The 24057-nt window shown below is 35.1% G+C and overlaps 1 protein-coding gene across 4 annotated transcripts in view; it reads right to left on the bottom strand.

The window, feature by feature from the left end:
* Positions 1–24057, bottom strand: part of ptpn3 (protein tyrosine phosphatase non-receptor type 3) — a 383558-nt gene that overhangs the window by 186176 nt on the left and 173325 nt on the right. For all 4 annotated transcript variants that reach the window (XM_039737294.1, XM_039737296.1, XM_039737297.1 and 1 more), the window contains exons 3-5: positions 9057–9164; positions 7293–7335; positions 6210–6288 (exon numbers count right to left, since the gene is read on the bottom strand). In XM_039737294.1, the coding sequence (XP_039593228.1) occupies positions 6210–6288; positions 7293–7335; positions 9057–9164 (230 nt within the window). The remainder of the gene's footprint in view (positions 1–6209; positions 6289–7292; positions 7336–9056; positions 9165–24057) is intronic.

The raw sequence follows: 24057 nt of genomic DNA, 5'->3' as shown, positions 1-24057 counted from the left end.
ATAACAGTACTTATTCTGATTATATTTTCTATTAACACCCTTCAATGGTCTCTACACTGTGTTTTAGTGAATAAAAGCCCTACTTTTGAAAGAAGCCTTGATGGAGTCGGAACAGAATTTGATACGTTTAAAAAAAAAAAAAAAATTCTCTTCTCATTCTCAGCTTTGGTACTATGAGGGCTCAAAATAAAGTTTAGGCCCCTTAAAAGGATACCTGAGTAAAATTGTTAAACAGTCCCAAAAAAGTGAACTACATACTACTACGGTAGTTAAAATAAAGAAATAAAGTTGTTGTTAGCAAGTTTCCTTAAATACCTTTGAGCATATAAAAAGCCTAGGGATAAGTACAATTTTTCCATTTTTAAATGTCCACAAACTTTAAGAATCAAACAATAAATTAGGGGTTTGCTTATTTCTAAATTTTATTTATAATTCTTAAAAGTTAAATTACCTCTATGCACACCCTAATTTTAGAATATACTCTGCTTTGGACAGATTAGTGCGAAAACTTATTCCCAACAAAAAAATAAACAAAACAATAATTGCATTACTTTGCAATAAGTATTGCTTTATTTTGTACAAGTACTGAGTTATTTGGCAAAAGTATTGCACTATTATGCAAAAGATATTGCCTGTTGTGGTCATGTGCACATGCTCCAGACATCCTGAGACATCTAGTGATTCATAGAATAGGGATATGTATACAGTATATCCAATCAATTGACCATGACAAGAATTGAAAAAAAAGTTACAGGCATAAATTTAAATTTAATCAGATTAAAGGTTAGTAAGCTTTATACAAATGTTTTAACATACGCAGAGTGGTAGCTTGAGGTAGATTTCCTGATTAACGCTGCCAGGGTTTGAAAGGGTACAACGCAAGAAACCACCGTGGTGAACGATAAGCCTGTTCTTTGCAGGGCCCAATTACACAGCCAAGAAGAAAAGACTGTGCAGTATATAATTCACTAACATAAACCTATAAAGCATCTCCTTTAGTTTTAATCCTGTTATTTCAAAGAGTTATGTGTAATGTCTTTGAAATGATAATCAAAATAAGGTATAATGCAACCTTTGCCAGGTAAAGCTGACATTAAAAGTTTATCTAAAACCATGCAAAATTATATGAAGGTGAAAAACAAAAACTGTTACTTCCACTACCACAACAGTGACACTGTGTGACAAATCGCACTCAACACAAACATGATCACAAAACGACATACTTCCTATCAACTCTGTTAAAGGGAAAGATATAAAATGTTCAAGTATTTAAGGGATGCCAGCTGGTGAGACCATACTTATGCTTACTTACAACTCACAGCATCAGAAATGGTAGTTTCCATGGCAGGACTCTAAACTAGCTCTGGTCTAGTCTTTGCCCAGAATGAGTTGACATGTTCATTTTCCTAAATAAGAAAAATGTACTTATAAGCTAAAAGGTGGTTTTGTTTTTAATCTGTAATTTGGGCTACCTTGCAAATTGTTAAAATGTGATTAACACAAATAGCAAAGGCTCTTTATAGTAATTTGTGACAACTATAGTCTGCTAATCAGACATGTTCAATAAACAAATAAGTGTCATAGCTGTGTGGCATGGGAGTTGGGCTAATGGACTATTCCTTTAATAAAGCATAGAAAATTCAATACATATTCTGAGATGTCAACTACAGGTGACAGGATGTCACATGACATTAATAATCCAGAGGGGTTTCTTTAACCATATCATCAATTTATTTTCTCCTAGAGCTTTATCTATTTTGATATGCAAGCAGTCAAGGAATACCCTGGAAGCACTGGAAAAGGTGTAGATTTCAACTCTGGACAGACCATTATTTAAAAATCTCTCTCACTAATGCACAAACACACACACATTTGGCCAATTTGACACATTGGTTACCCCACTCATTCTCAGTTCCACTCCTGGAGACCCCTGTGGCTATAGGTTTTCATCCCACCCACTTATTTTAATTGTACTCTTACTTTAATAAAGCAAACTGTTTCTTCCATTTTTATTTTTTTGCATCAATCCACAAATTGCAAACTCTTTTTAGCATTTTATTCTTTTTAATTTTCTGCTTATTTATGCCATTACTTATTAATTAGCACACAAGTGAGTAACACAAAAATAACTCCCTTTAAGAAATTATCATCACTTGCTCTGCTGTCTGCTATCCTTGTCATTAATTGTCAGAGTTAAGAATTTAAAAGTACGGCAAAAAAATACAAATATTACTTAATTTCTTGTACATTTAAAACAAATATACAAATAGTTAAACAATGAATAGATAAAAAAACTGGTTTGAACAAAATTTGCAATAGAGCACCCACCAGGACCGTGGACCTAAAATGGACATCTCTGGGGCATAACAGAAAATTTGAGAATCTGGAGAAAACCCATTTGGATAAACTAAACCAAGTTTTTGGTTATTAGAGGTAGGATTGATCATCTCTGAGCTATACTATATCCCAGCTTCACAATGATGCAATTATTATGACAATTTTATTGCTGACTGGTGTTTTCTGAGTGAGGCTTCAGCACCACATTTATTGGAAATTTAAAATCAGACTGGACTGAGCTGGCACTACTTTGTATTCAGAAAACTGAATCAATGTGGACCTTGTGATCTGCATGTATTTAAGCATGTATTACTTTTATTTTACAGCATAGTTCTGGAAGTGTCTCCATCTTGCATTGTTTGAACTTTTATGTTAAGTTACCCTGCAAGCAGTTCCTCCAACCTGGGGGTTGGTGGCAGGATTGGCACTCCAGCCACCCTAAAAAAACTTCACACTGTTCCAGTGTGGTGCGGAGGTGTCACCCGTTGTACTCGGGTCCCAATCCAGGTGGTTCTTTGTGTGGTGGAGGCGGCAATGCACATGCTCTCAACTTTAACCTTATATTTTACTGCTGGTTTAAATCTGTGCTAAAAAAACCATATAACACATTAAATCTTGTTTTTTTTCAAAAACATTATGTGATATTCAGATTCATAAAAAATATAAAAATGAAAGTGCAGAAAAGTTGCAATTAGGAATGTGAAGCACATGTAATGTGACTCATAACATCAAGCGACAAAAGTTATATCAGATAGCTTTAAAGTAGCTTCCAACTTTATTGGAAAATGTAAAAGAAAGACAGTCAAAGACTTTAATTCTAAAGTGATCAATATTTCATTTTGAATTCTATTTACAATGTGGATATAATTTAGCTACTTCAATATTAGTCTTCAATCCGATATATGATGAACAATCTCTTTCTTTAACCAATTTCAGCCCTGTCATTGACAGACAATTCTCATGTAAAACTGAGGATGGAGTATAAAAATAAAATTACCAGTATGTGCAGAAAGGGTAATATTTTATAGCTGTTGATAAACTTTCAAATGTAGCGTTTTTAGTGGTTAAAACACCTCTTCATATTAGAATATTGTGAAAGAATATGTGAATCTATATCAAACATTAGGCATGTAGCTTATAGACAGGGTAAATCTTTTTGAGACAAATTTGGTCACAATGTGTAACTATTTCTAAACTTGGCTGAGTAAGCCTTTATATCATCAGCTTTGGCTGATAAAGTAATTTACTATCCTTTGTCAGGGATGCCAGGGGCCATGACCCGGCCGGGACGCCAGGAGGGACCGGAAGAGGGTCAGAGCCCTGCCTGGACCACGTGGGGTTCGCCTTCCGGGTTGCTTTGGGAGCCACGGGTCAAGGGCTTGGAAGCTCTTCCCTGTAGGGGCCCGTGGCCACCGCCAGGAGGCGCCCCAATGCCTTGGGGACTTGTTTCCCCAGCACTCCTGCCACACCAGGAAGTGCTGGGGGGAAGACTTAGGACGGCGCCCGGGGAGCAGCCGGGAGGACAGCCGGCATTTCCGCCACGCTTGGGCGTGGCCAGAAGATTGCCGGGAACACCTGGGGCTCATCCGGGTCCTCCATAAAAGGGGCCGTCTCCCTTCATTCAGGGCTGGAGTCGGGTGGAAGGAGGACGAAGCAGTGGAGAGTGGAGGCGGCCAAGAAGGCATTGTGGCCAGGACATTGAGTATTTGGGGTTTTGTGCACGTGACTAGGTCTTTGTGACCAGTGAACTGGGGTCTTTGTGACCAATGGACTGGGGTCTTGGTGACCATAATAATTGTAAATATTTTGTAAATAAACGTGTGGTGGTGTGATAACAACATGTCCGCCTGTCTGTGCCCGGGTGCCGTTCACACCTTCTTAACATGCCCAAGGAAAGCTTGTAAACAAATTCGCCTTTTGCAGATACAGGACATGTTTTGTGCCTAAAGGGATCAAAGCATAATACTGCTGTTTCACTTGGGGAAATATGGGTAGGATTTTTCTGTGGGCTGGTGTAGGTCAAATGACCTATAACATATTTAAAATTTGATTTTGTCCATATAAGGTGACTGGATCTTCCTACAAGTTAAAATTAAAAGACTCTCTGGACATAAGCATTTGCTTATTTCACAACAAATTGATTATGAGGATGGACAGAATGCATTAGGGTGATTTTACTTTATATGCATTGGAATGGGCAAAACTGACAATTTACAGCAGACTGCTGCTGAAATTACATGAAAAGTGGTTTGTCACTGACAGTGCTAGACATGTGGATGAATGGCAAGTATGCCAATTCATTTGACTATTATGCTTTGTGCTAGGTAGAACTGATATGCACTTTAAAGTGAGGATAAATATATAGCAATAAAGCACTTGATGAAAATGATCCAGTATATCAGTGTTAAATTAACTGCTATGAAAATGCCCATGACATAATTCTACTGCCTTTCAACTAATCACATCCTCATAAGCTGGTTGGATAATGCTTGCAAAACATGTTTTCTTATCCTGCTGTCCAACACTTGCAGCTAATTTTACTTATAACATGCAACATCTGAATGCTTCTGAGAAGCTGTGCAAGTAGAAAGCAGTCCATTCTATAGGCATAGGTGAACACACGACAATGATACTGTACGAGAAAAAGTACAGCTAAATAGCCTGTTCATTAATACATCCCTGTAATGCATCAAATAAGTAACAGTATCATCCAGGAGGAAGATGCTGTTGCTTAAGCCTCCCCTCTCAGTTCTGTGCCATCAAAAATCAGTAGTCAACTAAACACATAAAATGAGCAAGAAATTGTTGAGGCAGTAATCCTTTCATTCTTGATTTGTTGTTTTTTTTTCTGATTAAAGAACTCCAATACCACAATATAACTACTGCATAGTAATTTACTATGAAAGTTCCTCACATTTTTCATAGCAGACTTCACTGTGTTGTGGATGACTTTTAGCACTTTGAACATTTTCTTATAATCTACAGTCAATACTCTATTCTTGTATTGTCATACTTTTTCTAAATGATTTTGTTTTTGTTAGGAACTGCAAAACTCAAAGAATATTAAACCAGAATATGTGGGAAACAATATTATTTCCAATGCTATTTAGGGAATAATCATTAATTTCCTATTTTCATTATTTTCTGTTTTAAATATTGTGTATATTGTAATTTTTTTCTTTCAATGAGTAAAAAACAATATGAACACAACTGTAACATAGTGAAACATGAAAAATTCCAAGACAGTTACTACTTTTTATAGTTCTTGTCACATTTAGACAAGATAATGTTTACTCACTATATACACAGTATGATATACTGACACATTGCTTTACTCTGTTACACTACACTCATACACTATACACTTTGGTAAACCTTCAGTGGGTTAGTTGCAAAAACTTTTCCATTTTTTGTTAATTTTTAATTAAAAGCTTTCTGTGTATACTTTGGTTATAAATCTTTTGGGGCGGCACGGTGGCGCAGTGGTAGCGCTGCTGCCTGCGAGTTAGGAGACCGGGTTCGCTTCCGGGTCCTCCCTGCGATGGAGTTTGCATGTTCTCCCGTGTCTGCGTGGGTTTCCTCCGGGCGCTCCGGTTTCCTCCCACAATCCAAAGACATGCAGGTTAGGTGGATTGGCGATTCTAAATTGGCCCTAGTGTGTGCTTGGTGTGTGGGTGTGTTTGTGTGTGTCCTGCGGTGGGTTGGCACCCTACTCAGGATTGGTTCCTGCCTTGTGCCCTGTGTTGGCTGGGATTGGCTCCAGCAGACCCCCGTGACCCTGTATTCGGATTCAGCGGGTTAGACAATGGATGGATGGATGGATAAATCTTTTGCAATTATTGAAGATAAAAAAAAAAAAAACATTCACTTACCGACTTTGGTCATGGTGCAGAGTATTGGGATCAGGAATGAAATAACGTACCCGGAAATGCAATGAATATGGGAAGCTACCTAGACAGAGAAGCAAGAAGAATAAACTGAACACACCAGATGTGCATCATGACATATAGGGATACTCAACCATTAAAGCCACTAATCTCTGTTTTTTTGATCTACATTTATATTATTTATTATAACATTTGATATCACTTTTCTGTTCTTATCAAAAGAAAAAAATTTCTGCCCTCCAAAAATAAAAAGCATTTCTACTTTCTCTCTTAATGTTGCAATCACATTAACTAATTTTCTACCTGCAAGTAGTGATGGTGATTTAGTATTAGAAGCAACAATAAGCAGAGCTGAGCCTCAGACTACACAAGGTTGAATGCAGTGGTTAAAGTTTTTGACTCGCTGTTCCTGGAACTCGATTCAAGACATGGTCAAGTGATTATGTATGAGATGTCTGAGTTAATTTAGGACTCCAAATAGGCATAGAACAAATATGGTTGTTGTGTATTCTATCCAGGGATTGTCCCTGCTATGTGCCAGAAGCTGCTCTTAAAGTCATTAGGTAATATTAAAAAAAAAAAACTGTCAGAATGAACCTTTGTAGTAGTGATTAATTTGAAGGTTGACAAAGAACTAGTCATATTATTATGTATTTTTAATTAAGTTACAACCTATTTCTGAAAAGACGTTTAATCAGTCCAGCCGGAGCAGGTAGCATCTTTCTAGTGAAAGAAAAAATGCTATCATAAGTGTGATTTCCCAGAAATATTGTCTAGCTGTCTACAGAGCAACTTAAGAGTACCATTGAATAAGACAAACTTTTAACATGGCTGAATAACACAAAAATAGTTCACTTTTTTCTTTCTTAAAATGGCATAGATATTGCTAAACAGTATATGTATAGTAAGTAATCTGAAGATACAAAGCAATACTCAATAACAAGCTTGGATTGAAAAATTGAGGTATTTGATAAGTTTTAAGGCTTTTTCTATATGGGCATAAATGCAGCATGCATACAAAATAGCAGAAGCCCACTTCTTTTGAATATTGTGTAGGTAAAGTTTTACCTTTCAACTGCTTCCTCACAGGTTTGTTCGGTTCCAGCCACCTCTAGAACATTAAATATCAGACTTTAGAAAAAAGATCATTTAGCATGAATCAATGAAGCAGAAATAGTGACTACACAGCAAATAAGGAGTATAAGTCCAAGGCAAAACTCTTATTAAGGGCACTCAAATACTGCTAAGACTCAAAGCTCCCAAGATGCCACTGTCAAAAACACTTTCTTGAAGATTTTCTAAAATTTGCGTAAATTTACACATAACAGACTTCAATTTGTGTCCCCATCTTATTGATAAGGTATTCATTCATTTATTTATTAGAAAGTAGCAGCACGAGTAATTCAAGTTATTCTACTCTAAATTTTAAACATGTGTATCAAGTCTCCTCTAGACCTTTGTTCACTAAGGCTGAAAAGATGAGGCTACTTATACCTTGCCTTTTAGCATTAACACAGCAAAAGGAGTCTAGTAGCTCTGTTCTAGATTTTCTAAGGGCAATTATGTTAATCTTGTAATAAGTGGTTTAAAATTATCACTTAAAAAGCCACGAGACAACTTTGCTCTGGATATAAATGTATACATGGAATAAATATAGTTTATGAAGCTTTTCCAAAAAATTATGTGAAAGCAAAATGCTTAAATTGAAAAAAAAAATGTGGGTAGAGAAAAATCAGAAGACAAAACCGATTCAAGTCAGGGTTTCTTAAGTATACATTTTTTTGGTTTCTTGCTATATATAACAACTAATTAATTACATAACAAAGTAACTTTTGCACACCTGCTTAATCTGCTTCTGGGATGCAGGAGGCTTGCCCAGAAGCACTGAATTTCAAGGCTGGAATCAATCAACAATTTGTGCACTGATTATTTTTTCTTTTTATTCCTATTAGCAGTCCCACTACTTTTAAATCACCACAGATGTTCCAGCTGTAGTTACTGTACTGTATATTTATTATATGAGAGGAAATTATAAAAATGGATGATTTAAATTTTTCTTGTACATACATTTTATTGCAAAGTGACTTTTGTGATCAGCAGGCCAAAACTTGCAAAATAAACCAAAGTATTTAAGAAGCATAATTAAATAAAAGTGGATTTTTAACATCACAGTAAAAAAGCTGATGTTAATTCAAATAAAAGACGTTTTACAAAGGAGCAGTTATCACTTACTTAAAGTGGATTAAAGAAGTTTAAAATCATTTTCCTGATTGCACACAGCAAGTTAATATCAATTTATTAAACACAAATGTTCTAGTAGAACTGTTTAAAAGTTTACGGAGCACTTCAAATTCTATTAAAAAAAATTTTTTCTCTTTGTTGTGAAGGACATGCAAAGTCCTCTACACAGTCTATGTATTTAAGAGGCTAAGATGGATTTCTGAGGGCAACTGTGTTTTGAGATGCTCTAACTTTGATAGGTAACTCTAAAATGTTTAGGATATGAATCATATTCTTAAGTTAAACCAGTAGAAAAATGTGTTGTAAAATAAAGTGTTCTCATTATACAGGTTAATAGATTATAAATAATAATTTATCCAAGTTATTTATTTAGCGTGATACAGTAAAACAATGCATTTGTTTAAAAAACTAAACTATATTCCAAAAATTTACTTTAAAGCATTTATATTAAATTCATGGTTACAAAGTTGTCAGCTATATATTGTGATATTGATTAGCTGCTATTAATGTATGCAATTATATGACAATTTTTTTGATTGAGAACATTTTAATGGATACAGACAAATAACATATCAAAAATCTAATACTTACAGCTGACTCAAGTGAATCCTCCTTGTGTTGCAAACTGAAATATTCCTTTTCTATCAAGCCCAAATGGTTATAGGCCAAATCCAGCAAAACTTGACCGGCATCTTGTTTCTACAATGGGGGGGAAGAAAAAAAAAATCAGAAACAATATTGTGGACTTAAAGTAAAAGTATAAACCATATAGGAAATCTCACATTCCTAGACAGCTTATTATACACTCTGCACAAAAAGCTAACATATGCACTGAAAGTCTTTTTGAAACTAAATTATATTTGTAAGTGTGCAGTAGTTACAGCTTGCCATTTTGAAGTGCAGGATATATAAAAAAAAATGCAGGGATATCGAAAAAAATGTGCTAGTTAAAAACAGTACATCAGGAATGGTAAGTACCACCCTCTGAGACAAAAAATGGGTAAGAGTGCAGGGTAATAAAATTGTACCAATCAAAAACATATTAAGTATCACAAAAAAAAAAAAAAAAAGTAATAAAAAAAACCTCTTAGTTATGTATTGTATGGTGACCAATATAGACTGAAATAATTAGCTGTTTTTTGATTACAAAGTGTTTAAACTGAATAATCATTTATTACATATTTAATTTAAATTTACATTTAAAAATTCATTTATATAGACATGAGAGCAGCATTTAAGCTGAATATCATATAATTTCATATCCAGAGTCACAAGAGAATTCTTCAGCAAAAAATTAAGCATGCTGAACATTGCTTACTTTAGTAGGTTGACAATGTTTGCTGCTAATTATCTTATACTGTGTAGAAATACCAAAGCAATTCATCTACAATCCATCATCACATCTAAAACACCCCTGCTGTTTGTAAGATAGGACAGCAGAAACTTAGCATATCACCGGCACAAGCAAGAAACATCTGGAAGGACCTGTGTACTGTAAAATGAAAGAAATAGACATGTCACCACTCAATGTGTTTGATGGACATGGCTTTCAAAGGCCCACTGCCTGAATTTGTAAAGATTAATATGATCATCATGAACTACTTTATTTATCTTACCATGCAAACGTAGTACATTTTTCACAGGCATTTTATGTTCAATAACTGAAAAATACTAGTAAAAATTAATATTAAATAGTACATTTTTCAAAAGAGTATTACACCAGAACCAGATGAATTAATGAATACCAAGATTATTCCATCCATCCATCCATCACCCAATCCGCTATATCCTAACTACAGGGTCACAGGGGTCTGCTGGAGCCAATCCCAGCCAACACAGGGCGCAAGGCAGGAAACAAACCCCGGGCAGGGCGCCAGCCATCCGCAACCAAGATTATTCATTTACACAAAATATTTAAAGTAAACCAGGTTAATAAAAAAAAATCACTTTGTCAAGTTTGTGACATTCACTGTTGTGAGATTTATGTTTGCATCTATCTACGCAGGAAATATTTGCTGGTTAATAACACTTACTGAAAGGCAGTATTTCCTGAACTGGCCAAATTATTTCAGAATCTAAACTTTACAAATTCTTCCCAAATCTCTCCCAATTCTAAGCCTACCATTTAATCCATTATTTCAGAAATCCTGTTCTTCTCAAGGTATCTCAAATAATCACTCTTTTGTTTACATCTGTGTCCTAAGTCAGAGTTAGCCACTGAATCAGAATAACAAGAACTACAGTAATTACTTGAAACTTGTGAATACATCTTATTCACTCTGATAGATAACATTCAAATGTGTCATATGTGCTTTTACTGCCTTTATCACTTTTTAGCTGTTATCCTAAATGCACATCACTTTGGTTTTATAAGCCCAACAAACAACAGAAATTCAATGTTTTCTAGTCTGTTTTTTGCAATTAAGTATGCTGTTTTAGGAGAATTACTAATAGCTATTCTCTGTGATTTTACGCTTCTGCTAACACATTACATGTCATGTTAGAGAAATGTGTTTTGTGCATCAAAAGATTAAAACCGAGTTACATAAATGTCTGGTCAAAGTCTGAAGTATTAACTAAATAAATGTTATATTGATGTAAAAATATGGAGAAGTACATTTCTTGTTCTAGGCAAGCCACAGATACTGAGATAGTCACGTTTTGAAGCTTCAAAGACATGTAGATTAGATTATCTGAACACTCAAAATTTGCCCTGCAAGACTAAAATGTGTATATTGGCAACCATGGCACCGGTTCATGGCTGGCTCTGATCTTAAACCTAGTACAGCTGGGATAGGCAGCTTCTTCTGACGACCTAGAAATGGATAGATGGTTGAACAGACAAATGTAGCCACCCTCCTTACATCCAGAAGATGAAGGCAAAGCCTTTAATTCCCGTATGGTATCTAAGTATACAGCTGTAATAAGTGACTAATCTTAATATTATTTCTTCATGAAATAAATGCATAATACTACAAGTTAAAGCTACTGCAAATCACAAGAGATTGGTCAAATTATAGCTCTAAAAGTCTGCAAAAAATCACCTTTTTTATTTCTGGATTAATTTCTCAATATAATAAAAGTGGCATAAAGTGACAGCCTTTTCTTGCATTCAAAGTACAGTTGGCTTATGCTAAAATTTTCCGAAGATTTAAATAATTGATGCAGTTCCTGCAGCCTCAAGTTGAAATTCAAGGTCTGTCAGCCAGCCAGTTATACTAAGCTGGACTATCGCATACAATTTCAGGCACCTTCACCAGCAGTACATCTAAACATTTTACCGAGGAGACACAAAAGCTAAAAAAGGAAGCAAGTAAAAACCAGCAAGCTAACAATCACAATTGATTTTTGGACAACACTAACAACCGAGATTAGCATCACAAAAATGTGTCCCTTTATAAATGAAAACTGACAGATGAAATCTGAAGTACAACAGACACAATACTTTTTAGTCTGGAACACAGCTGACATCAATAATCTTACAGGAGAAACAGGACTACATGAACACAGTATTTGTTTGCATTCAGTGTGTACATTTTCTTTGCAGATTTCCTTTAATATGTATGCATGTGTTGGTGTACAGGTACAATGTATGTAAATATTTTCCTGCTGTTAGAAAAGTCAAATGAGACAGCATTTGTCCTATTACAGGTTGAACTTTCCATTCTTTCTTTCACATTTGTTCCATGTCAGTTGGATTTAAACACAGCTGTTATATATGGATTTTTTTGTTCATTTTACATTTTATTGTTTTTTTTTTATATATTTTTCCATTATGTGTGTATTTAAAAGTGATTATATTCTATGCACTTTGTGGAGCAACAGAAGGCAGGCCACACCCTTATGTCATGGCTGCTGGGTGCTCCTTCTGCCTGTTTTTGTTTGTAGTTCACAATAGCAGCCTATCAATTCATGGATCTCTTTTATCTCCCAAACCCCAGCAATACCTTCAAAATTTTTCTGACTAATATCCTCAAAGCTTCAGAAAGCCTTTCACAGCCAAGAAATCATTAATTGCTCATCTCACCCAATTGACACTGAATTTGCAATCAACAGTAATTAAGATGGCCAACTAGATCATTCTTCAGACAACAATCCCACTGTCCTATGTGCTTACAATGAAACACACAGGGATCATTTTGGGTTTTGTTCTTGGGGATTATGATATCTTCCAGTCAAATTCACCGTCTTTTTATATCTGCTTTATTTACAGATTGGTGCTTATGCCATTACTGCAACTTTTATCATGGACTGCTTCACTCATTAATCCATTAACAACTGAACTAAGAAACTACATGTTGTTTGTGGACTATGTCTTTATGTGTCATTTGCTTTACATATTTATGCTTCTGGACTTTGGCTGGAAGTAAAAGTTGTTTTGTGAACTGTTTTTATAGTCTCTTATTGTATGTAAATAGACTAACAGGGGGTACCCGGTGCTATCTGAGGTAGAATAAAGTGCTGTAACTAAATACATTTCTACAGAGAGAAATATTATGGATCCAAACCAACATTTCATTGAATTAACCTGTTTTAGGGAACCTCTCAGGAGTAATTTCCTAACAAGGCTCTTTCATTAAATAAAGTTTCCCAATGAGAAAAATTACAATGTACAAAGAGAGACTGTGCAAAATGTTGGGATAGGTTAAACGGTGTAGATATGTATACCAGACAAACATACATTCAGCTTTCTATGTAAGAAATATTACGTTTTATATGTTTATAAATAGTATTTGTTTGTGAATATCTGCAATTTCTTTTATTAGCTTTTCCTAAACTAATATAATGTCACTGTTACAAATGCTCTCTCATTTTTGGGTGGGACCACGGGGGTTGATATGGTTTGATAATTTGCCAAACAAGTATGCTCAGACTCCTTGTTTTGGCAGAATAATATGATGCCTCATTCAGATATTGATTGTTAGATGTTACAATATGTGTTCCTTATAATGCACAATACACTAAGCCCATTAAATAAACCACCACCATGAAACAGTCCTTGGTAGTATTTTTCGCTCATACACTGGAAGCTGCAGTCGATGACAGATCTATTATATATCTTACCTATGGTGAGAGGATATCAGAATATTCACAAATAACAGTGCTAAATATCCAGACTTCCAGGCTTATAGGTAACTGATGCCTAAGTGTGACAACAGGCTCAATATACCTTAGCAAAAATATATAAAATGATTTCAGTAACAAAAAAAGGCAATTTGTGACACATTTTCACATAACATTAAACAAGGCATAAGTACACTATTTTCTTTGAAACGTGTCCTTTATTTCTGAGTTCTTAGCCAGTGGGTCTCTCTTTAATATTTAATGATTATTAATTATTTAATAGTTAAGCACCTTTAATTGACTATGAAATGTGCATTCCTAGTAGCCAATAAGGCATTCAACGGAAAATTACAAGTTTTATCAGTTCAATACCCAAAACTGATTCTTTGTTTAGCCACTAGGATACCTGAAAAATAGCTAATGATATTATGTATCCATAAACAATCCTGCAGTTCCTCAAGTTTTGAAACAGCTAAATTATAAAAATGGCTAGCCAAGGGTTAGAGGTGGAAAGAGTTAGTGCCCATGGTTTCATTTAATATTATGCGCCAACTAAATTCCTGTTTTTTTGTTTTTTTTTTTTAAAATATTCTACTAGTCTAATTATGGCTAACATTGACATTATCACATTACCATTGTAACAGTCATAAATAGACACTATTGTTTTAGCACAGCTTAGGTTTAGGAAAGCAAAGTAAATCTTTAATATTCAGCACATTAATTTAAAAATTGAATAGGAAAAACAACCATCTGTACACTAGATGCTGCCTGTAAGCATAAATAAGCATCGGTGCTATAATTTTTTTTTTTAAACAAAATCAGTTATCTGCTGTTCAGCACTTGGATCAATACTTCTTTTAGGAGCCATAATGAACCTGAAAAAAATGCAAAGTGTGCACATCTGACTCCTAAACACCTTTTGTACTACTGAACTATTAGTAATATAAATGTATAGCTTACTGAAGCATTACTGCTGATATGATAGCCAACTAATTGGCTCAGTAGTGCTCATTAGTCTCTTCAGATTATATTCATTAGGCTAATCATTCAAAGAACAGTGAGTTAACTAAAAGAATTATCTAACAAAGAAAAGAGGTACTAAGCTTAATTACCTAAAGGACATGGGCTTATTTTTGCAAGAAACCTAAAAATCTAATTAAGGTTACCTCCAAAAAACGTCTTCAACTAATGTGTTTCATGCTGCTTTGTGGATGCTGTAGATTGTGTGCATTTTCATTGGAGGAAAAATATTGGCCAAGTATTTTATATAAATCAATATTGAATTGCTAGTTACTGCACCATTTTCTAAACAAAGGTAAGCTAGCTATTGTCCAGCTATTGTGGATCTCACTGTTGATACATACCACAATCAGAAAGTATTCAGATCCATTAAGCTAAAATTGTTTGAATTCATTTTTCCACTCATGAAACAACACTCAAATATGCCAGAACAACCAAACAGAAACAGAATTACATTAATTTTTGAAAAATTGTTAAAAACACAAATTTAAAATATTCCATTAACACAAGTATTCAGACCCTTTGCTATGACATTTGAAATTTGGCTTAGGCGCATCCCTAATTTTTTTGATAATTATTGAAATTTTTCTACTCCTTGTTTGGAATCCACTTGCGATCAATTCAACTGATTGCACATGATTAGGAAAGGAACATACCTGTCTTATATAACAGTTGACATCGGTCATAAGAGCAAAAACCAAGTCATGATGTCAAAGGACAGCACAGCTTAGAAACAGGATTGTGTTGAGGCCCACAACTGGGGAAAGCTACAAAGGCTAAAAAAGTAAAGGTTCCCAAGAGTACAGTGGCCTGCATAATGTTTAAATGGAAGTTTGTAACAACTACAATTCTTCCTAGAACTGGCCATCCCACCAAGCTGAGCAATTGAGGTAGAAGGGCCTTGGTAGGAGTGGTGACCAAGAACCTAATTGTCACTCTGGCAGAGCTCCAGACAACCTGTGGGGAGATGGAAGAAACGTCTACAAAGAAGCATCACAACAACAGTTCACTGATCTGGATTTTTTTGTCAGAACGACCAAGTAGGAGTTTCTCCTTAGTAAAAGACACATGTAAACCCACTTGGAATTTGCAAAAAGGCATAAGGACTCTCAGGTTATAAAAAACAAAGATCTCTCTTCTGATGAGGCCAAGACTGAACTGACTGGCCTCAATTCTAAGCACCATGCCTGAATGAAACCAGGCACTGCTCATCACTTGTTTAATACCATTCCAACTGTGAACCATGGTGATAGTAACATCAGCCTGTGGGGGTTGTTTTTCAGTGACAAGGACTGGGGGTTGGTGGGTGGCTAGTCAAGTTTGAGGGAAAACTGAACAGAGAAAAACACTGAGATATCCATAATGAAAACCCACTCCAGGGCATTCTGAACCTGAGACTGGGCAACAGCAAAGACAACACAAGTGTGACTTAGACAACTCTGGGAATTTCCTTGAGTTGTGCAGTCAGAGTCCAGACTTGAACACAATTGAACATCTCTGGTGTGACTTGAAAATAGCTGTCCACTCACTCTCTCCTTCCAACCTAGAAGAACTTGAGAGAATCTGCAAAAAAGAAATAAAGACAATCTCTGAATACAGGTGTATGAAGCTTGTTGTGTCACACCCAAGAAGCCCACTGCTAAAGATGTTTTAACTAAGTACAGGGTCTTAGTACTTGTGTCAATGTGATATTTGTTTTTTTTTTGCTTTTTAATAAATTTCAGTAATATCACAAGATCAAACTGGATTTATTACAGGCTGACAGTTAGCGTCCAATCTTCGCCTGTTTAATGTAATATACTCACCCGCAAAATCAACCATCCCAGAGATTTTATTATCCTTGGATGCAGAAAAAGCATTTGATATGATTGAATGGAACTACCTTTTCACCACATTGGAGAAATTTGGGTTTGGATCAAAATACTGTATACAAATCCAGAAGCTTCAGTTTGTATTAACATTAATTCAGACTACTTTAAACTAGAACGTGGTACCAGACAAGGATGCCCCTTGTCACTACTATTTTTTGCAATCGCCATTGAGCCACTGGCAGTTCACTGTCGAAATACTTCATGAGATAAAGGGGATTATCAGAGAACGACTAGAACAGAAAATTTCTCTATATGCAGATGATATGGTATTGTATATATCAGATCCACAAAATACTGTGCCTGCTGTCCTAACAGCACTAACAGAATTTCAAAAGATTTCTGGTCTCAGAATTAATTTGACTAAAAGTGTGCTCTTTCCAATGAATTCTCAAGTAGTGGTGGGCGGTATATTGGTTCATACTGAAAATCGTTTTTTATTTTTGTTATGATATTGGATTTTTCTTATACTGCAACACTGGTTTAAATTGCCTAAACGATGTTTGGAATGTGGTGCAGCGGGAAACTATTCAAGTGAGGACCTTATTCACTGCTACACCGCTAAATAGGTAGTGGTAGCGTAGGTGACGCGCGGTGAAAATGGACAGAGAACATTCTGAAACTGAAGCCATAGCTGACGATAAAGTTGAACGTGATGACACAGAAGAATTTTTGCAGAAAAAAAGTAGTCATGTCCGTTGCCTAGAAATATTTTGGTTTTAAAAGGTTGGATGTGGACCATTGTGTTCAAATGTGTAAACACTGTTTCTATACTACTGGATTATACTGCAAGCCAAATTGTACTTGTTTTACTTTTTTTCAATACAGTGTAATGTACCTGGGTACTGTGTAATTGTGTGACGACATGTTGACTTTATTCTCAATATTTCCACTTTAATCTCAACGCTTATGACAAGAATAAAGTCGACATGTTGACTTTATTCTCGACGTTTCTACTTTATTCTCGCTGTTTATGTCAAGATTAAAATTGACATGTTGACTTTATTCCCGTAATTTGTCATTAAAGTAGAACATCGTAAACTAAACTTCATCGTAAAATGAATATTTAATTTAAAAGATTTTCTCAAACCCTGTCATAAGTTACATAGCACATGAAATGCTTTGTGTTAAGTGTTCCCTGAGCCATGTTAAATCAGTGAGTGCTTCTTAAACTGACTTCCTCTTGTACTTAGGAGGAGTCAGCAGCGATCGCCGCACAGAATGCATTCACTTCATGATATTCCTGCTCTCTGAACATTTAGAATGCAAAGATAAATACTTGATATAATTTTCATGATGAAATGCATTAAAGCATGTATTAATCATGTGGGGGCACGGCGGCATGCAGGTTGCACTGCTGCCTCGCAGCAAGGGTGTCTCGGGTGTGTCCTGCCTTGAATTTGCATGCTTTTCTGGTGGGTTTACTCAGCGTGCTTCAGTTTCCTTTCAAAGTCATGTAGGATGTGGAGTTTTGTTATGCTATATTGACCCTGCTAGTGTATGTGTTGCTCGTATTCACTCTGCAATGTGCCTGCACACAATGCTTGCTGGGATTGGCGCAACCCTGAATCGAAGGCATAATTAAACATGTATAACAAAGATATTTTTTAAGTTCTAAACACTCCGTGGGCTAAGTTTATAACTAGTTTTAATTTCACAAAGACGTTTATTGTGTGGTGATTGGTTATGTGGAAAAAGAAAAAGGAAAGATAGGAACTGGGGGTTTGGTACATCAGACAGACAGCACGCATGCAATAAAGAAAGCCCGCTCAGGGCTTTATATATATACACATATATATATAATATATATATATATATATACATACATATATATATATATACATATATATATATATATACATACATACATATATATATATATACATACATATATACATATATATATATATATACATATATACATATATATATATATATATATACATACATACATATATATATATATATACATACATACATATATATATATATACATACATACATATATATATATATATATATATATATATATATATATATATATATATATATATATATATACATATACATATATATATATATATATATATATATACATATATATATATATACATATATATATATATATATATATATATATATATATATATATATATATATATATATATATATATATATATATATACATATACATATACATATACATATATATATATATATACATATATATATATATACATATACATATATACATATATATATATATACTATATCCTATATATATACATATATCCTGGCTGCAAAGTCGTATTCTTATAAAAATACATAATTTTCTCGGAGACACTTTAACGTCCCATGAGACAAGATAGTAAGGCAAAAGGACAGCTGCTGGACAGGCTTTTAAATGATCGACAAGCAGCGCAACAAGCAAAATATGCAGCTGGTCTTCAGCAGTGGCTCAGCCAGCTGATCTGACATCAGAGGGACTGGAGCTGGTGTTCAGCACCCCCACTTCCATTGGCTCAGCAGAAGAGATGACAGAGACACTTTAACATCCCACGAGAGACACTTTCACTGTGGGTGGTGAAAAGAGTCAGTGCAGCAGGGGCAAAGTCCCCATGTAAATCTTTGTCTCTCTCTCTATCTATCTACAGTATATTTATTTTGTGCATATTGCTATGGACAGATTAAGCAAGTTTTGAGACTTTTACGTTTTTTCTGGAGCCGTTCTCAACAGTTTTAAGTCCATGGGGAAGATGCTTTATCAATGCATGTTTCGAAGGAATATTAATGTATATCACCACTGTCAAAAAAGTCTGATAGTACTTTGTAAATATTAAACTTATCCTTTAAGGGCGTTATACTGAGGCATTAGTTCATTTGGTCAGATTCTGTTCACTTCAAAATGTTTAAAAGCTTTAAAATAACTTAGGAAAAGCATTATTGTTTCAGAGAATATTTCCAATGTGTCTTTAATGTAAGACACACTTTTAAAAAACTCATCATTACACAAAGCCTATCATTCTTTAATCACATGCTTTTTGCAATGACACGGAAAAAATAAGCATAAAAAAGCCTGGCATGAATAACAGAAGCACATCTCTTCTAACACTAGTCATGGGTTTTTGATGCAAAAACAATTTACAAGGGGAAAAAAAAAGATGAGCACAAACTGTAATAAACAAATATGACACAAAATTAGCAATGGGGGAGTTTGTTGTAAAGGTATGCAGTAAAAATTATGAAGTCACCACAAGCCACAACTGCCATAAACTTTACAATGTGGTATACCATTTCCAGAGGCACTTTTGTATACAGCTTTTAAAAAAAGGTATCCTTGTAGTTCAAGCTGAATGAACTGTAAGACAATTCACTTTAAGGTGGATCGGAAATGTTAAAAAATTAACATTGATCCTGGAAGTGTGACCTAGTGGCTACAGAGTTATACTTAAACCCACAGCATCATAGGTACAATGCTCAGCACTGACACTCTTAGAGATGCTAGGCAAGTCACTTCCCCTAATCTGGTATCATATTATAAAAATATATATCTCCGTCCTTGAAAAGCTCATCAGGGTAAGACAAATGCTACAAAATATTTGTATTAGTACTTATGACAGAGAGCATAAACTGATCACAACCTTCCACTAGGCAATAGCATTTATACAACCTCCATTCAATATTCAGATTCTCTCTCCAGCTTATGCAGATTTTAAAGGTAATCAGGCACATCACCACTAAATCTACCACAGACCTGCTAACATCCACATACTGTATACTTGCTACAGGCTTTGCTTTTAGGCTATTTTAAGGTTTTAGGAGCTCTAGGTAACAAATGTCAAAAAAGGTGACTTTCTCAAGTACAGTTCTCAATAAACTAGTCTATTCATTAGAGTACAGTAATGCACTGTAAGTAGTAATGAAATAAGAGTCACAGATGTGTAGTCACATGTAAAATAAGTTCACAATGTGTAATGTTAGTGTTCATTGATTCATCCATTACAAAAACACAAGATCCATGGGAAGCATCAAGGAGGAAATGATTGCTTCGCTAAAAAAAAAAAAAAAAACACACACACACACAATCTAATATTTTCTCAGCTTTAGCAAGTTTGACTTACTGTAAAGCTTCATACGATAGACAAGTTTCAGCCATATAAGAAGGCATAAATTATTAACGGCTCTCAAGTGCCAAGTTTAAATCTTAGTCTGCTCACAGTATTTATGGAGCTTTAATGTTCTCCCAATGTCTATGCAGGGACTTCCTTTGAACACTTCAGTCTTTCGTCCACATCCCAAAGACATACTACTTAGGTTAACTGACAACTCTAAATTGGACCAGACTAAATGTGTATAATTGTACTCTGCTAAGGACTGTTACTCCATTCAGAAACTGGTTCCTGTATTATGCCAAATTATGTCAGGATGGGCATAAAGCTCTATGTTGCAGAACAAGATTAAACAGGTTGGACAAGTAAATGTTAAAATTACTGATGAAATCATGCCAGTGTAGTTCTCAATTGTGGATATCACTATTGACCTGTTACTGTCACTAGTCTTTGAACCAATACTTCTAGAGACAATGCCAAATTATTGTTATATTGTCTATTTTATAGTACCTTATCCATTGATGGTGGTAGATGTATAGTAAAACAGACCTAAAAATAAAATATTCAGTTCATTCCTAATCACAGAAATAAATACCAGGATTTAAAACAAATTTTTAAGAACAGCACACAGTATAAATGTGTTGACCAAGAGTTTGCAACAATCACACAAATGCCAGTTTCTTGAGCAATTGTCTAAAAGGCACAATGACACCAGTCACTGTAGAAACACTTGGAACACAAACTTCTTTAAGCATTATTTCAAGGCTATTGCATTAACCTCGTAGAACAAAAAAGAAATCCAAACCTGATGGTGTAATCTTATAGTAAACCACTCACTGACAGTATAATCTTGCCTAATCTTTGTGTATTTGGGCTCTTCAGTCGAATTCTTACTTGAAAGAAATAAATAAAAATAAACACTTGTTCCTAAATGCGGTCATAAATCTGGGAAAGGAGAATGTGGGGCTTAAATTGCATATGCTTCAATATTTACTCATTTTACAAATACAACTTCATACTTTAAACATATTAACAAGACATTGTCCCTGTTGGTACAGAGTTTTTGAATATATGAAGTTTATTTCAACATGATGAGACAAGATACTGAATGCTTTCTGAACATGTTTATGTATAAAGAACACTTCTATCTGTATGCTAAATTCCTAACAAAAACAAACATTTTGTAATACCTAAATTGTTCTTAAATTTCAATCAAGCACATTTATATTGGGTGCTTTTTTGATTTCTACAGATTTATTTGATTTTTACCAATCAGAAAAAGCATTGTTGTGAACTATGTGTATTAATACAATGGCTGATTTAGTACCTGTGCATTTGGCTAGAGGATTTAATGTGCATGTGACCGGAGATTGCGATGAATAAAAACTACCATGTAAATAAAGGAGAGTACTTAATCAAACAGGAGTAACAGTCAGGAAATCGGTTTAGTTAGTCTAAAACATGTGCATTCATAGATCCTCTGCAGACATTAGCAACCTTATTGATTTGTAATTATTTTATAAATTTTATACATTTCTGAACTGTATCTTGCTCAGAAGAAAAAAAAGACCTGGCAAATCACAACAGAACAATTTGTATCTAGAGTAATAGTTGGGGTGAAGTCTCTCTTACTGAGGCATAGCAGACATGAGTGTGCTGGTGATATTTCAAAGGTGGTCAAGTGAACTAAACCTCCAACCATATGGTAAGGGCAAAAATCAATTAAGCTAAGGTCAGGGAAACTAAGGATTTGCTTTGCTATTAACTCCATTTACGTACATCCATCCATCCATTTTCCAACCCGCTGAATCCAAACACAGGGTCACGGGGGTCTGCCAGAGCCAATCCCAGCCAACACAGGGCACAAGGCAGGAACCAATCCCGGGCAGGGTGCCAACCCACCGCAGGACACACACACACACATCCCCCAAGCACACACTAGGGCCAATTTAGAATTGCCAATCCACCTAACCTGCATGTCTTTGGACTGTGGGAGGAAAACGGAGCGCCCGGAGGAAACCCACGCAGACACGGGGAGAACATGCAAACTCCACGCAGGGTGAACGCCGGGAAGCGAAACCAAGGTCTCCTAACTGCGAGGCAGCAGCGTTACCACCGTGCCACCGTGCCACCCTCATTTGCGTACATCTCAACTCTTTTTATATTACTTGATAATGAGTCAAAGGATGGGGATGAAATAGGATGGAGAAAAAAAAGAATTTATTAATGTCTGAAAAATATCTGTTTTGTTACAAGACGAAACAAAGGTAATACACCCATATTCAGTACCAGAAGGATGGACCATATTCAATTTTCTTGCTCAACTCTGTCCTCATAGTTTTCACAAACTTCTGAAGGTGTGTGGACTTACGTTATTTACAAAAGTAGGATTGTGGCCCCAATTGTTGCTACATCCCTGAGCACAAAAGCACTTTTGGATTTCATTTATTTTATCTGAAGAAATCAACAATACATACATTCAAGTCAAACTTAACAAACCAGAAATCAACCCCTGCCCAAAAGAAAGAAAGGAGAACCAACACTTTTTTTTTTTATTAATATACAAGGCAGGTGGTCAGGAAGACTTTGGGGCTACATAGTGTGTGTCCTGTGACATGAAGCATGTCACTGCTCTCAGAGTGGTTTTCTCTTCTTTGTCTAAAAAGGAAAAGAGAATCGAATGTGTGACCACATTGCCATCTCTCTGTGTCTAGTACCATAAAGCAGCTAATATTTCATTTCTCCAAAAAGAACACTTGAAAAACTGAACCACCAAATGAACATTTGCATCATTTATGTTCTCTCAATATCAAGCTCAAGTCCCCTTTATAAGGTGGAAAATATAGGGAATTTGGCATGATTCCACCCCTATTCATTCTAATGGTATATTCTTGCACATCTCTGGACACGGAGCACACTAATCATTTCACCCTTTTTTACTGGCTAAAAAGAAACAACCCCACAGTTCTAAAATCTTTAAAATGCTTCTCTTGGCACATTCTTTATTTTGACATTCTAATTGCATTAGTACATCAAATTCTTGTAACTCTAGCAGATAGTACAAATAAAAAAGAGGAAATCCCATAATTATAATTTGCACCCCAGCCTCACTTCAAACAAAGTGTCTTCTGAGCCAAATGCAGATAAATCATTCTACGTAGGACTCACAGCAACCACATCTGATGGTAAGATAATTTATCACAGTGATGTTACTTTTTCAAACAAGTATATTAAAACACATCCACTGACCTAAATATATCAAATCAAAGAAAACCCTATAGTATCTTTTTATGCTCTTTACTTAAGACTCAAGTTTAAAAACAATTTTTTGATAATTTCTCCTGCATCTAGACTAGGTATAAAATTGACAGTTGATAAATCCCGTACTGACATGAAGAGATTTTTTTTTAATGTTTCTCATTTGCTTCTCTATCATATGGCTAACAAATTAGCCAATTACCTACAGAGAGTGCTTAGATCAGGACTGAATTTCCTGGTGATTATAAGCAGCTTGGTAATCACTGCAATATC

Source organism: Polypterus senegalus, chromosome 15 (assembly GCF_016835505.1).
Source record: "Polypterus senegalus isolate Bchr_013 chromosome 15, ASM1683550v1, whole genome shotgun sequence".
Taxonomy (NCBI): Eukaryota; Metazoa; Chordata; class Cladistia; order Polypteriformes; family Polypteridae; genus Polypterus; species Polypterus senegalus.
This window is presented reverse-complemented; position numbering and strand designations above follow the sequence as displayed.